The following is a 14007-nucleotide window of genomic DNA, read 5'->3' on the forward strand; positions in this document are numbered from 1 at the left end:
AGACCAATTGAGGAATCCGAGCTTATCTGATAGATAAGTAAGACAGATTTTTCGTTTTTGGAAACGCGAGCTCGTATTACCAAAAAAAAAAAAACGTTATCAAGTTGATACGAGTTAGTAAAGAACTTCACTAGGATATGAGTTTTGAATTCGTATCTTTCTCAGAGAAGAAGTATTTCTTATCTGTCAGTGGATTGAAGATACATGCTCTGCTCCCTAGTATAAATATTAGGATTATTAGATTTGTATGGGAAGTTGTTAGATAAATTTTCAAAGATTCTAATATGTCCGAGAGTATAAGTGTGCTTTCACAAAGTTATGGTTATGGCTATGCCGTTGGATTAGGTGCTGCCTTTGCACTAATTATGATGCTTTTATCCAAAATGTTATCTTCCTACATGGGTGAAACGCAGAACTCAGAAAGGTTCTCAACAGCATCTAGGTCAGTCAAATCGGGGCTCATTGCCTCTTCTACAGTTTCAGCATGGACTTGGCCCGCCACCTTGCTCACCTCAGGCGCATGGGCTTATAATTATGGACTTGCTGGTCCATTTATGTATGCTATAGGAGGAACACTACAAGTTATACTATTCGTTTTTATAGCGATCGAGATTAAGAAAAACTCTCCAGGCTGTCACACCGTTGCCGAAATAATCTCAGTCCGTTTTGGAAAAGCTGGTCATATTTGTTATTTATGTTATTGTCTCGCTACTAACATACTAATATCTTCTCTATTGTTACTTGGCGGAAGCCAAGGGTTTTCGTTGACGACAGGTATGAACGTAGTAGCCGCTTCCTTCTTATTGCCAACAGGTGTTTGTGTTTATACTTTATTTGGTGGATTGAAGGCTACATTTATTTCAGATTGGATACATACTGTTATAATTTATGTTGTGATCTGCGTCGCATGCTTTAAAATATATACATCATCAGAACTAATAGGGAGTCCAGGTAAAATGTGGGATCTTTTGCAAGAGGTTGAGAGTATATATCCGTCTGCAACTGGGGCCGATTTCGTCAGTTTTAGAGATGGGACTATGATCCTAACATGTTGGTCTGTCTTGTTCGGTGGGTTGAGTTCTGTATTTGGTGATCCAGGATACTCACAACGCGCTATTGCTAGTGATGCACGTAGTGTGTTCACCGGCTACGTTATGGGTGGTGTATGTTGGTTGATTGTTCCATTATCGTTGGGAAGCTCTGCTGGATTAGCCTGTAGGGCATTACTAAGCAATCCGGCATCCGTCACTTATCCCAGAGAATTAACTTATCTTGAAATTAATGGTGGAATGCCAGTTATATATGGGTTGAAGTCAATCTTAGGCCACAGTGGAGCGGCCGCCGGGCTACTTATGTTATTCATGTCGGTCACTTCTGCTACATCTGCCGAGCTCATTGCCTTCTCCTCAATTACAACTTATGACATCTTCCAGAAGTACTTTAAGAGTGATGCAACTGGTAAGCAGTTGATGAGATTCGCACATTGCTCAGTGATTCTTTTCAGTTTACTCATGGCCGTATTGGCAACTGTATTCAATTACGTTGGGGTGACAGTAGGATGGCTTATAGGATTTATAGGTATAATCTTGAGTCCTGAGGCAGCTGTCCTCGCCATAGCTTTATATTGGAAGAAAATGTCAAAAAACAGCATGGTCTATGGTGCGCCACTTGGAACGCTTACCGGCATTGCTTGTTGGCTTGGATCCACTTATCATTTTGGAAATAAAATTATTGATAAGGATACTCTTATGACTCCTCGTGCAACGTTTATTGGTAATATTACTGCTATTTCGTCAACTGCTTTTTACATTATTATCATATCTTTGATAAAACCGGATGATTTTGATTTTGCGATTTTCAAAACTTCATTTGAAGTCGGTGATGATGCAGACGTTAGTGATAAAAAGGCAATTAATGTTTCAGATAAAGATAAGAGAATATTGAGAAAGCAATCATTTTTTGCTATAATTTTAAGTATACTCTTGTTAGTTGGAGGTTATATAGTGATTCCACTAGCCTACTACGGGAGTAAGTACACTTTCTCTAGAAAATACTTTACTCTGTGGATCGTTATCATTATGATTTGGTTAATATTGGCCACTTTATACATTTTGATATTCCCCCTTTGGCAAGGGAGACATCTGATATACAAAGTGATTAATTCATTTTTGCTTAAGGCTTCCGTGGGGAATGAAGATGAAGTTATTGGTATAAGCTCTCTGAATAATAGCGTTAAGAAGAATTATGAAATTGTTACTGAAAAGGCACTCGACGCTTGATATAAAACACATCTACGTTATATTCTTTTTGACCCAGAATGCTAAAAAAGTTTTTCAAGCATAAGTTTTAATGATATGAAAAATTTTCGACTTTATTCTCCCGTAATCGTAGTGAATTCCTTGTTTTGTTTTCATAGCGCTTGTTCAAGGGGCTTATAAGTTTGAGCTACCGGTTGAATCTGAATTATAAACTTGGCTATATTTGAACGTATAAATAGTAGAATGATTTACTGTACTCCAGATATTTCCAAGCGTGAATACTGTTCGTTAGTATACATGAAAAGAACAAAATTGTTAAAAGGATGTAAATGAGAAAACAAAAAGAGGTTAAAATCCTAGCTTTGTGAACGAAAGATGACATTATGCTCCTCAAATAATGAAAAATGTACCATTCATATGCTGGGATGCACGTTTCCTTAAAAATACTAGTTGCACTTCCGTGGATGCAAAATCAACTCGATTAGCTACATTTATTTTCAAAGTGCGACAAAACCTTATCTTTCGAGTGTTTACCATATTGCATTTGAGAGTGTTAGTATGAATTCTCTTTCAGTACATTGTTCTATCATTAAATGAGTACAGACATATCATTGATGGCTATACTTTTCTAAAAGATCAGTAAAGTACATTTTCGACCTAGGCTTCAAGAACTCAAAGATTTTGTTCAAAAATCGGTCTAGATATTTCGTACCGACAGTCTACAACGTGACGAGGCCGAAGTTATATTTCAAACGAAGAACGTTGGTATCGTTAAATCCTTTCCTTCTCCAAGAAACAATGTACCGATTTTTCACCCCTGAGCGAGTTTCCTTTGTAGTTCATTCATATTTTCTCATGAATTGAAATTGGCCAATGGGTACATGAATGTGTTACTGGAGCTACTGGTTGCAAACAGCATCTTAATTTTAAGATTCGTCCAACACCAAAAAATTTCAAAGAAACCTATGATCGAATTCATAAGCTTCATTCAAATTACGACCCAATACTAAAGGATTTTATGCGTGAGATATTGTTAGATTAAACTGTAACTAAGAAAATCTTTCTAACCTTTGTGTCAGCAAACAGTTGTTATCTTCTCTTTGAGGTCGCGAGGGAAATGTCGAACCTTGCCATTATAAAGCTTATCTGAAACTTTAGGGAATTGGAATACTATCTGTAAATATTATATCTAACGAGTTCATTAGAGAAACACTAATCAAAATGAATTGGAAGAATCCTAGATAAGTTTGCGCCAAATATTAATTTGGAGAAGCCCCACCAGACCATCTTCACAGATGAATTTATTCTCTATGACTCCTTTTGAAATGTTCAAGGACAATGATTGACCAGGTTGCCTTCCTTGGTAAGTCATATATAGTCGTTCAAGAATTTATACCGAAATGTCTTATCGTAATAGATTACGGTCCGTGATAGGAGCTCAGCAGCAAATATTTTGTTTATTTAAAATGACTAAATATATCATAATTGCATCAAAATGGAATTGAGAAGAAGGCTCAAGATCTTCAACAGCTTTTAGCTAAAGTAGCTTAATTAAAATTTAATGAAATGAGTATACAAAAAAAAAGCATACGAACTAATTCAAACTTCATCTCCTTTAAGAACTTGCTCGTTATATCCTGGGGTTTCTTTTATTTCCTCAAGTTCATCTTTTAATTCTGGAGCTGCGCTCTTAAAAAATCCTCTCGTATATCTTTTTGCTTCAATATAAGCTCCTATTAAAGCAAAAATACCACTTCCTAGAGCGAAAACAGAGCATGCGATGTTTCCTTTTGTTACAAACGGTTGATCTTCAGTGGGAAAAAGAAGAATAGGAACCCAAGCCAAAAAGCTGTAGGAAACAGAGTTCATCATAGTAGACACAAATGCCCTTTTCACAGGTTCTCCCAAATTTGCCTCATTAACCCAGGTCCAGACCTGGCCCGCACTACCACTATACGCCCCTAGGAGATAGTATAGTACCCACCTTCCCGCCCTATTAGAAGGATGGACAGGAACAAATACTAATCCTAAACATACTGCAAACTGAAAGATTGAACACCACACTACAATAATATATCTTTTTCCTTTCAAGGCTGAATCTGATAAGTATGCGTACAATACGGTAGTCAAAATTTGAATTGCATAGACTGGCGTAGGATAGTTATTAATTTGAGGAATAGTGAATTCCGTAACTTCTGCCGTATTGTAAGATTTAAACCAAAATGGAATTGAGCTTGTCGTTTTTGATGATAAGCTCAAAAGACTGAAAAGAGCGGCAAATAAGTATATATGCCACGTTGAAAACCACGATATTATCTCCTTTTTCCCAAAACCTACTTTGCTCTTGAGTTCTTGCGGTACCCTTTTTATGGCTAGCTCAATCTCTTTCTCTGTGAAAAGCCAGTTTTTCTTCGCAGTTCTAGGGAAATCAGGAATGAGAAAGAAGGATAGAAGTGCTAGAGGAAGCGAAAGTATTCCGTCAACGATAAAGAGCCACCTCCAACCGCTCATTCCATGGACTCCATCAAGCCCAGTATAGGCCGCAGACTGTAAATAACCGCTAAACATAGGTCCAACTCCAGTACAAAATTGTATTATTGAATTTCTTTTAGACATTTCTGCCTTTGTATACCACGAAGAAGTTATGTACATAATTCCAGGAAAATGCCCACTCTCTATAAATCCAACTAAAAACCTAATGGCATATATCGAAGACGGTGTAGAAAATCGTGCAGAAACAAATGTCAAAATAGCCCAACAAGTTTCCAAAAATGGTAGCCAATAGTGTGGCCTCACTTTGGTCAATATAAGGCTCGATGGAATTTGTCCAAGGACATAACCAATAGTCCAACATGTCTCTGCATAATTCAATTCATTTCCGTAAAGGCCAAGTTCCTCTTTCATACCTGAAACAAAAGCATTGTTAATATTGGCTTGATCAAGATATCTTAAAAAAACACCCGAGCAGCCAGCGAATAATAAAGTAGCATCTAGCTTGAATAAAAACCATCTCTCATCTTTCGGCTTGTCGAATGAATCCCATATATACCCTTTCCAGCTAGTCTTTGCTAAAATTTCTTCATTTTCCGAAAAGCTGGAAGTGGTGATAGAATAAGCAGACTCCTTTTTATCAGCAGAAGCTTCCACGGCCATTTTTAAAAAATCTTTGACTTATTGGCTCGCCAATGTTCATGCTGATGAGGGTTCCGTCTTTATAGATGGAGTATTGCCACAATATGTATCATGTAGAATGATCTCAGTTCCTTATTATCTGGTCTCACTACGCAATTCAGAGTTAAAATGGGGATAGTTGACGAAAAATTAGGTCCATATCACTGATCGAGCCACAAAAAACGAATTAAGGATAAGCTATCTCTCCTTTAGGGCCAAGCTTTGCAATATTTTTTTAAGCTTTGCATCAAAATCTTTATCTCACAAATAGAATGATAGTGTGGCCCCATATCCCGATATTTTATTACTCTTTATTCATTTATAAACAAATTTTTAAATAGGAACAAAGTAGAAAACGAAAGTTGTGGCTCAAAAACTGGAAGCTCGATTAGCGAATAATATCACCAATGTAAAGAGTGCACAGGTCGTCATCGAGACAACAAAACATTGTATGGATCTCATTTGAAAATGACCAGGACGACTTCAAACGCTCCCTCAAGAATCTTGAAGTATATTATCTTGGAAAACTTTTAGTAAATTTCAATACTATGCGATCAACAAACCTTTAATTCACAATAATTTCAAATCCATTATGGATTCCGACGCATTTCTTAAATCTGAGAGAAGATTCTGACTTTTGGAAATAAATATGGCAATCATGTAAATTAAACCTAAAATTGTCTGACCTAGTGAAAAAGTAACATTCTATTGAAAACCCTTACCAAATAGTTCTGTTGAGTGCATATAATACTCGAACAGTTCTATTCCAGTTGGTAGCATATCACTACTATCCCAAGAACAATAATATCAGTCAATTGAATATCTTTATGATATGTATCTCATTTTCTTTTGACCATTACTTGGAAATTTTGACTTCAAAAAATTTACAGACCAGAGTAGCGGAAAAAAGTTGATATCATGGTACTATATTCTTATCCAGCTTCAAGCAATTGCTCACTTTAGTGCTTAAATTATTACAAATTCTTTTGGAGTTTTCATATTTTTTTCCTCCAGCGTTTGATGACACATGACAGAGGAACTCACAATTCTAGAGCTCCTTATTATCTCTCATTTGGTAGAACAAATTGGATTATCAAGTAACACGAATAATACTAAAAAGGAAAGGAAAATAACGCTTTATAGTCATTTCAAGGTCAAAATTTCAAATGAAAAGAACAAACAAATAGAATTGTGGCTTAATGATCTTATATTGTCGTATGAAAATTGAAAAGTTTATATTAGTAAAATAATTAAACACTACGATAGAAATTTTAGGCTTGGGACTTTTCATTGTACCATTGTTCATAGTCCTCAATTTCTTTCATCGCGAAACGTAAATCAACTTCTGAAGGTCTTTTATATTTTGTCCTTTTCCACAACTTCCAAACGACAAATATTGTCACATCAATGAAGATCATCAAATAGTTGAATAAAAATGATTGAACAGACCAGCCGCCAGGAATAAACACCGTATATCCACAAATCCATACCATTACGAAAACGAGAAACCCACAGATATAGGCAAGGTATGGCTGAAACATTCCTGTGAAGGGAAATTCCGTTCGATCAACTCCTTGAGTTTGACATGCCCGGAAAAAATGAATATAGGTTATCGCAATAATGAAAAAATTAATTAACTGGGACGAAGTTACCAAGTTTACGATCCAATTCAACACTGTCATGGCATTTTCTCCAAGCTGCAAAAACGAAAGAAGTGCCCAGCAATTCGAAATCAAGACACAATAAATGGGTACCCCCGTTTTACTACAATAGGAGAATATTTTCGGTGCTTTACGATCTAATGCCATACCATACAAAGCTCTAGACGAGCAATAGGTATAAGAATTCCCTGCTGAGAATGCCGAAGTAAGTAACAAAACATTTACGATATGTGGCAAGACCCTAATGTTTAAATTTGTCATGGCAATTATATAAGGACTACTGCCAGCCCCAGGCTTTCCCTCAGTAATTGCAGCAAGTAACAAAGGGTCGTTGTACGCACACACGGTTCCTACGCAAAAACAGCCACCTATGAAGAAAAAAGTCAATCTGTATGCTACCTGTTTGTATGCCCGCGGAAGATTCTTACGAGGGTTAACACATTCTCCAGCTGTCATAGAAACATATTCAGGACCGGCAATTGTAAAGCATGCAGTAATTATACAAGCCAAAAGTCCCTGAAAACGGCCCAAGTCTCCTGTGTGAATATATTCAGCCATAGGTCCAGGAGTTTTCCAGTTTCTGAAACCATAAACATCATGTTTTGGATTTCCACCCACCATAGTAACGAAAGTAAAAAACATCAATCCAACTGCCAAGAGTACTTTTCCTATGGCCATAAAGAACTCAGTCTCACCATACCACTGTACTGCAATGACATTAATAAAAAAATACAAAACAACCTGAATTGCGAGTGGAATAGCAGGAGAATATCCATCAGTCCAGAAATGTAATATTGTGTTAAATGCAGTTACCTCAAAAGGGATCAAGGCACATTCAAGAAACCAAAAATTCCAGCCAGCTGTAATCTCTAAAGAGTCGTCCACATATTGCCCTGCCATTCTAATAAATGGTGACGAAATAGGCATGTAAGAGACCATTTCTGCACAACATACTGTTACGAAAAGAACTGGAATACACCAGAATGAAAAACCCATTAAAAGACTCAATGGACCTCCCGTACTCAAAGCACTACCAATAGACACAAAGAGAGCAGTACCAATAGTACCTCCAATACCAATTAACTGAATGTGTCTGTTCTTGAGGACTCTGTGAGTACCAATTTTCTCTGTCTCTGAATCTGAGGTTTCTATGACCTCGTATTGTACTTCTACTTTGCCTTCTCCTGACTTTGATTTTTTGACATCGTCGAAGCCCTCAGAATTCCTTTGCGCTTCAACAGAGTCCACGAGTGAGCCTTGAACCTCAAACTTGTTGGGATCCCGTGGAATAAAGTTATCATTCAAGTATGTCAATATTGATTTCATATTGGCCAGATTAAAACCTAGTGCCTAACTCTCCTTCAATGGTTTTAGTATTACAGACTTCATCTTTTAAGTGAATATATTTCGCTGAGTTTTTAAGGATGCTAGCTTATCTATCGATAAGATAAACGAGATGAATATTTTATCAAATTAGCGTAATATCGCCCCGTGATTTAAAGCCCCGCCCAAATATACGCAGTATCAAGAAAAATTTCAGCATGTGACTATTGTTCGAGATAAGAAGTTTGCCGTGTGCCTGATTGAAAGATTATAATATTCAAAAAGCAAGGTTGTGATTTGTCGAATGAAAAAAGTCGAGTTGTTCGCTCTAAATGGAATCTTAGGGGTTATTTAACCCAATCTTGATCCCACTCAGCTTAAGATTCATTCTTGACTTTGATGCTGGTATATACTCAGTGACCAGAAGATTGGAGCCAAACTGTGATAATTCCCCAGTACCAACTCAAAGGCAACTAAAGTCAAGTGATGGAACTGGGCTTCTAGTTACCCCATGCAAACTGATGGTAACTACTGTGCCTTAAATCTTCAAAAGACCACTACTAGTAGTATCAGATAAATTATATTATAACAAAAATTGGTTTGTTAGTATTTGCGAAAAGCCCGTTCAAGGCTTTCATTTTGTGGAATAGTATGAGATAAGTCATTCTACTCAATTGTAGATAATAGATGAAGGCATTAAGATTTTTTCCTGTAAATTTGTGCGAGAGATGGAACTCGCACTTCAGTATGTCATTTTCCTTGACTTTAGAGCATTTAAGGTTTGAAAGATCACCTATTTTGTCTACCTTGCCTCTATTGAATGCAATTCTAGTTATGGTGCGTATTTCTTCATGAGCTCTATGATATCAAGAATAATACTTTTTGAGAGGTTCATAACAATACTGTCTGTCCAGGCCATCTTTAGCATTTAAACGACCCGAAAACACGATATGATATCTGAAAATGAAAAGATGGTGAGATTTCTTGCGAGGAACCCAAGAACATAAATAACATGAGCCGAAACGTTTTACTCCTTTGTGATCATAAAAGACGAAAAAAAAGTCATTGCTATAATAAGAAGTTTGTATAACTTGGAAAACATCAGTTTTCATTTAATGCTTAATAAAGACTTCGCTATAAGCTTAAAGTCATAATAGCTGGATGAAACAAGTGATGGACTTTTATTAAAATTTGTGAAAACAGAAATATTAATGGACGGTTTTAGAAAAAGAAAAGATGAACTACAAAGTGATAAAAACATAGAGCATGAAAATAGATAAGAAATCAATGTTAAGCCAACTCAAAAGCCGTTTTAGGCTCGCATTGCTTTTCGAAGTCTAACGGTGCTAGAACGGTTTCAGCTTTCATATATAATAAATTCAACATATGAAACGATTGCAATTATTTATTAATAAGACAATTAAACCTAACATTACACTTCTGAGAGACTCCGAATCCTCATGAACTAAAAGTAAGCAAAATTAAATGTGTTTATTTACCATGAGCCCACTATGTATTGAGAATTACCCATGTTTTGAAGTTCCCATATTTCGCTGGTGAGATAGCCAATTTCTTCAAACCTTGAAGCACCTGCCACAAAACAAGCAGACATGTAATGATCATCAGTGCCATGTGCATCCCTAAACCTTGGATTGTGCATTAACCTTAGAATACCTTCCCTTATAGTTGCCTTTCCAGTTGATGGGTTTCTATGAATGGCATCGTAAAAATAATCCCTAAAATCGAGAGCCCATTGTTCGGGTGGGGTTTCTTGGGCAAAGTTATTTCTATGTTGTACAATCTGCGGCCAATAATTTCTATATAGGTTGTGTACAGCTCCACCCGTTCCTATCAAGAGGATGTTTTCAGCTCTGAGTCTTGCTAATAAACTGCCAATTCTGGCATGAAAGATGGGATCATATTTTGTATTGATTGAAATTAATGTAACTGGTGGACACCTTTTTGGGAACATCCATTTCAAAGGGATTAAAGAGTCATGAATCCAGTCATCAGTATCATCTAAGACTACATTGATCCCTCCTTCTGAAAGAATTTTGCCAACTCTTGTTCCGAGTTCCTTACTACCGTTAATTTGGTAGTTTTCGTATTTTTCTTTTGCAACCCATGCGATAGGATTCATTCCAGGAGGTTCTTTTATGGAAACATGAACTAAATCCTCACCCGGCTTTTCCCAATGGGCCCCCAAGATCACTATACCCTTGACGTCCCTTCTTTCCGCATTCCTACCCTGCTCTTCCCAGTCCTTGCTCACTACTGATTCTTCACCAAGCATCATGGTTGAGCCATGGGAAACAAATAAAATTGGAAACTCCTTGTCGTCTTTCATTTTTTAATAAAAATTCAGTTTATATAAAATAAGGAGTTTGTCCATATTAATAGGTTTTTATAGTTGCAAATTTTGGATTCGGAACAAGTGGCGAAATATACCTCTAGTCCCCAATTAGCTATAGTTGTGGGGAAAAACTCTTGATTCCAAGATATAATAGCCCCTAATCCACTTATCATTCATTCGCTTCCAACTTGAGTTGGAAGGAATAAAAATGAGTTTTAACGTATGTTATATTCTTTTGTAATTTGAGGTTCTTGCCAGATTACTAACATAAAGTAGGAAAAACAAAACATTCAGGAATACGCAAAGGATGGCAGGGGACTTAGAATAGGATACCGTCTATTACAATTAACCAAACTATGGGAAATGCTTTTAGCTTATAAATCAGAACTTGCGTCTGCTATATTTTCTGACCTTAGTGTCCAGGATATTAAACTTATTGAAAAAGTCAATATTTTTATTCCTTTACAAACATTGAAGAAGGAGTATGAAAAGCTTTACAGAGACTACAAGAAGACTATTATACCCAACAAGACTGATTTTGATTTATGGAATGTATCTAGCTCGTTAATTATTGGAAATCTGATAGAACCTTTGGCAAGTATTCTCATCCCCTTAATCTACGCAATTTCTGCAGGATCACCTTGTGTGCTTAATGTTCCAAACTGTCCCAAATTAGAGAAGATTCTCAGTGAAATATTGCCAAAATTTTTGGATACTGAGTACTATATCTATTCTCTGAAAAAAGCAAAAGATCTTAGTCAGGAAGGATTTCAACAGGCAGTTATCACGAGATCTTTTCTTTCTATTGAAGGAAAGAACAGAGCTTGTGGTATTAATGTTGTCGCATTGTTGGATGTTAAAAAGTCGATAGATTCCTCTTTGCCTGCACTAGTCAAATGGAAAGAAACGGGTCAAGGCTATACATTGTGTGCTCCTGACGTGGTTTTAGTACATGAAAAAAACTTCAATAAGGTTCTACAAGTGCTCCAGAAATCCAATGCGTATAAAACTAAAGTGATTGATCCATTCAAAGAATTTCCTGACAAAAATGTACCCGACACTCTCTTTGTCGCATCTTGCACCACAGAAGTTGCGATTCTTATTCTTCAGACGAATAAAATAAATCTTTTCACTTACTTTGGATCTGAACCTTTTGGAACATACATTTTGAAGTTTTGTCCTCAGATTAGTACAGCCGTGATTAATAAGGTCTCTCTTACTTTTTATGATGATCTTAGTAGATCCACCTTTCAGTACAGGAGATTCATCGAAAGAGAAAAAAAACTTAAGCTCCAGAACTTGAGCTTAGATACAGATTCCTCGTATGATTATAGTACAATGAAATTGAAGAGATTGCTGATAAAGTATCAGGAAAATATGGGATTTTTTGAGCAAGGATTCAACCTAAGTTTAGGGGTGTTACTAGTCTCTTTTGTATCTATAGCTGGTTATGGTCTTTTTGCATTAAACAAAAAAGCGCAGTAATGAGAGGGTAGTTTCAATTCCCCTCTTCACTTTAATTGAAAGTCTTCTTTTTTACTTAGTCGAATTTATATTACTTTAATATTAAGAGAGCAACCATGTCAAGTTGCACCTCAGTAAAAGTTCCCGCTTATGTATCGGATATGTGGGGTTCAACAACGTGATATAAAAGTTGATCCTTATGCTCCCCATTGTAAGTTATAGATCAATTCCAAAATAAACTACATGGCAGATAAGACACTACGTGAAAGGTTTTTACAATCTAATTTTTCTTCCGATCTAGCGTCAAATGTCAAAAAATTAAGGTATCTTTATCTTCTTATTACGGATTTTAAAGAGCTAAATCGAATTCAGAACTGGGTTGAAATATTTCTCAAGAAGCAGAAGGAAGCGCTTGAAAAGATTGAAGATGCAGGGAAAAAAAAAGAGTTATTATTTTGCCTTTTGAGAAGTCTTCGAAATGCTTTGCGGTCGTTTACGTTTTGCTATGTACTAGGAAGAGCATTCGATAAAGCTATCGAATTCGCGGCATGTTGCAACTGGATCTCAAAATCTCTCAACGTCAATGTTGGAAATGAAGGTTTTTTGGGAAGAAAGAATATTTTGAAATTCGCTGAGTTTTTCTCAATTTTGCTGTCTATGAAACCTGTTCTACGGCATATTGCCCAGGGAAAACATACTGGCTCACATCGACTGAAAACTATAATTAGTATTATTTGCAATTTTGCAATCAGTTTTACTTCCGTTTATTTCTATTTCCCAAGAAAATTTTTGTTACACACTTTTTCTTGGTTTTACTTTGTCTTCGGTTTAGACTACGGTTACAAGCTATTCGAAAAAATTCAATTGGATAAGCTCAATAAAAGATTAAAATCCAGTTCCACAGATAAATTATCAATGAAGGAGCCAGATTTGAGACTTTTCATTGACCTACTGCAAAAATCTTGGTTGATCTTCCCCTTTTGCTTCTCATTCCTCTGGAAATTTTATATTACAGAGCCTGAAAGAGTTCATGGTTTACCAATGAAGCTTTTTTCTTTGATGAACCAGCAGTTTAATCTAGCAACGGGTAGCAGTGACTTCATTAGCGAGCTTCGTTCTCTGTTTTACAATAACCACAGATTTGATCCCCAATTCAGCGGTATATTATTAAAGGCTCTCCCTTCTTGCTTCATCACATTAATGAAGATGATAATTCCAGTTATATTTGCTAAGAATATTCTCAAATACTTAAAAGGTGGCCATAAATTTGAACTTGAAATAAAGAGCATCTTGGACTTGTTCATGGCTACAATTAGGGAGTCACTAAAATTGACTTTATTTTTGGCAGGAGTACCCTTTTCAAGTTTCGTTTTAACTACCATTTTGGCACCACTAATGGCAGCCGATAAAAGAAGCCTTCAAATCATAGGGTTTATAAGTGGCTCTTTAGCTATAATTTACAAAGGGAAAAAAAGGACCGACTTTGATCCTGACAGCTTAGTATGCTTTACAAACAGGGAAGCCTGGCTTAACATACTTCGAGAAGTTACTATAGCAGCAACTTCTCCATGTCTCTTACAGAGCTCCAATATGGAGCTCCTAGATAGACTCTCATTCGCTGCAGGACTAACTACCATATTGTCTATTTATGACTATCAAGCAATTCTAAATAATCCAGCACGATCAGTATTGAAAGACGCTAAATTTCTTTCATTTTTGAGCAGACTGGTAGATGAATCTAACATGTTTCTGTTCGAATGAGTTTATATATATTAAC

General features: G+C 36.3%; 7 protein-coding genes across 7 annotated transcripts; 4 read left to right on the top strand and 3 right to left on the bottom strand.

Moving 5' to 3' along the window:
- Positions 1 to 284: 284 nt before the first annotated feature.
- On the top strand, positions 285 to 2279 carry PRCAT00005082001 (sodium:solute symporter family protein; the record flags this gene model as incomplete). The annotated part of the gene is made up of 1 exon (XM_062955129.1): positions 285 to 2279. The coding sequence occupies one exon, from the start codon at positions 285 to 287 to the stop codon at positions 2277 to 2279; it is 1995 nt and encodes a 664-aa protein (XP_062811763.1).
- Positions 2280 to 3857: 1578 nt separating this feature from the next.
- PRCAT00005083001 (uncharacterized protein) lies at positions 3858 to 5411 on the bottom strand (the record flags this gene model as incomplete). The annotated part of the gene is made up of 1 exon (XM_062955130.1): positions 3858 to 5411. One exon carries the CDS (start codon positions 5409 to 5411, stop codon positions 3858 to 3860), a length of 1554 nt encoding a protein of 517 aa, XP_062811764.1.
- A 1045-nt stretch (positions 5412 to 6456) lies between these two features.
- Positions 6457 to 6657, top strand: PRCAT00005084001 (uncharacterized protein; the record flags this gene model as incomplete). The annotated part of the gene is made up of 1 exon (XM_062955131.1): positions 6457 to 6657. The coding sequence occupies one exon, from the start codon at positions 6457 to 6459 to the stop codon at positions 6655 to 6657; it is 201 nt and encodes a 66-aa protein (XP_062811765.1).
- A 43-nt stretch (positions 6658 to 6700) lies between these two features.
- PRCAT00005085001 (uncharacterized protein) lies at positions 6701 to 8416 on the bottom strand (the record flags this gene model as incomplete). Its single annotated transcript, XM_062955133.1, has 1 exon — positions 6701 to 8416. The coding sequence occupies one exon, from the start codon at positions 8414 to 8416 to the stop codon at positions 6701 to 6703; it is 1716 nt and encodes a 571-aa protein (XP_062811766.1).
- Positions 8417 to 9908: 1492 nt separating this feature from the next.
- Positions 9909 to 10760, bottom strand: PRCAT00005086001 (DODA-type extradiol aromatic ring-opening family dioxygenase; the record flags this gene model as incomplete). Its single annotated transcript, XM_062955134.1, has 1 exon — positions 9909 to 10760. The coding sequence occupies one exon, from the start codon at positions 10758 to 10760 to the stop codon at positions 9909 to 9911; it is 852 nt and encodes a 283-aa protein (XP_062811767.1).
- Positions 10761 to 10974: 214 nt separating this feature from the next.
- On the top strand, positions 10975 to 12251 carry PRCAT00005087001 (uncharacterized protein; the record flags this gene model as incomplete). The annotated part of the gene is made up of 2 exons (XM_062955135.1): positions 10975 to 10986; positions 11061 to 12251. 2 exons carry the CDS (start codon positions 10975 to 10977, stop codon positions 12249 to 12251), a joined length of 1203 nt encoding a protein of 400 aa, XP_062811768.1.
- A 636-nt stretch (positions 12252 to 12887) lies between these two features.
- PRCAT00005088001 (uncharacterized protein) lies at positions 12888 to 13991 on the top strand (the record flags this gene model as incomplete). Its single annotated transcript, XM_062955136.1, has 1 exon — positions 12888 to 13991. The coding sequence occupies one exon, from the start codon at positions 12888 to 12890 to the stop codon at positions 13989 to 13991; it is 1104 nt and encodes a 367-aa protein (XP_062811769.1).
- Positions 13992 to 14007: the final 16 nt, after the last annotated feature.

Source organism: Priceomyces carsonii, assembly GCF_900007245.1.
Source record: "Priceomyces carsonii strain CBS4050 genome assembly, scaffold: Debaryomyces_carsonii_scaffold_6, whole genome shotgun sequence".
Taxonomy (NCBI): Eukaryota; Fungi; Ascomycota; class Pichiomycetes; order Serinales; family Debaryomycetaceae; genus Priceomyces; species Priceomyces carsonii.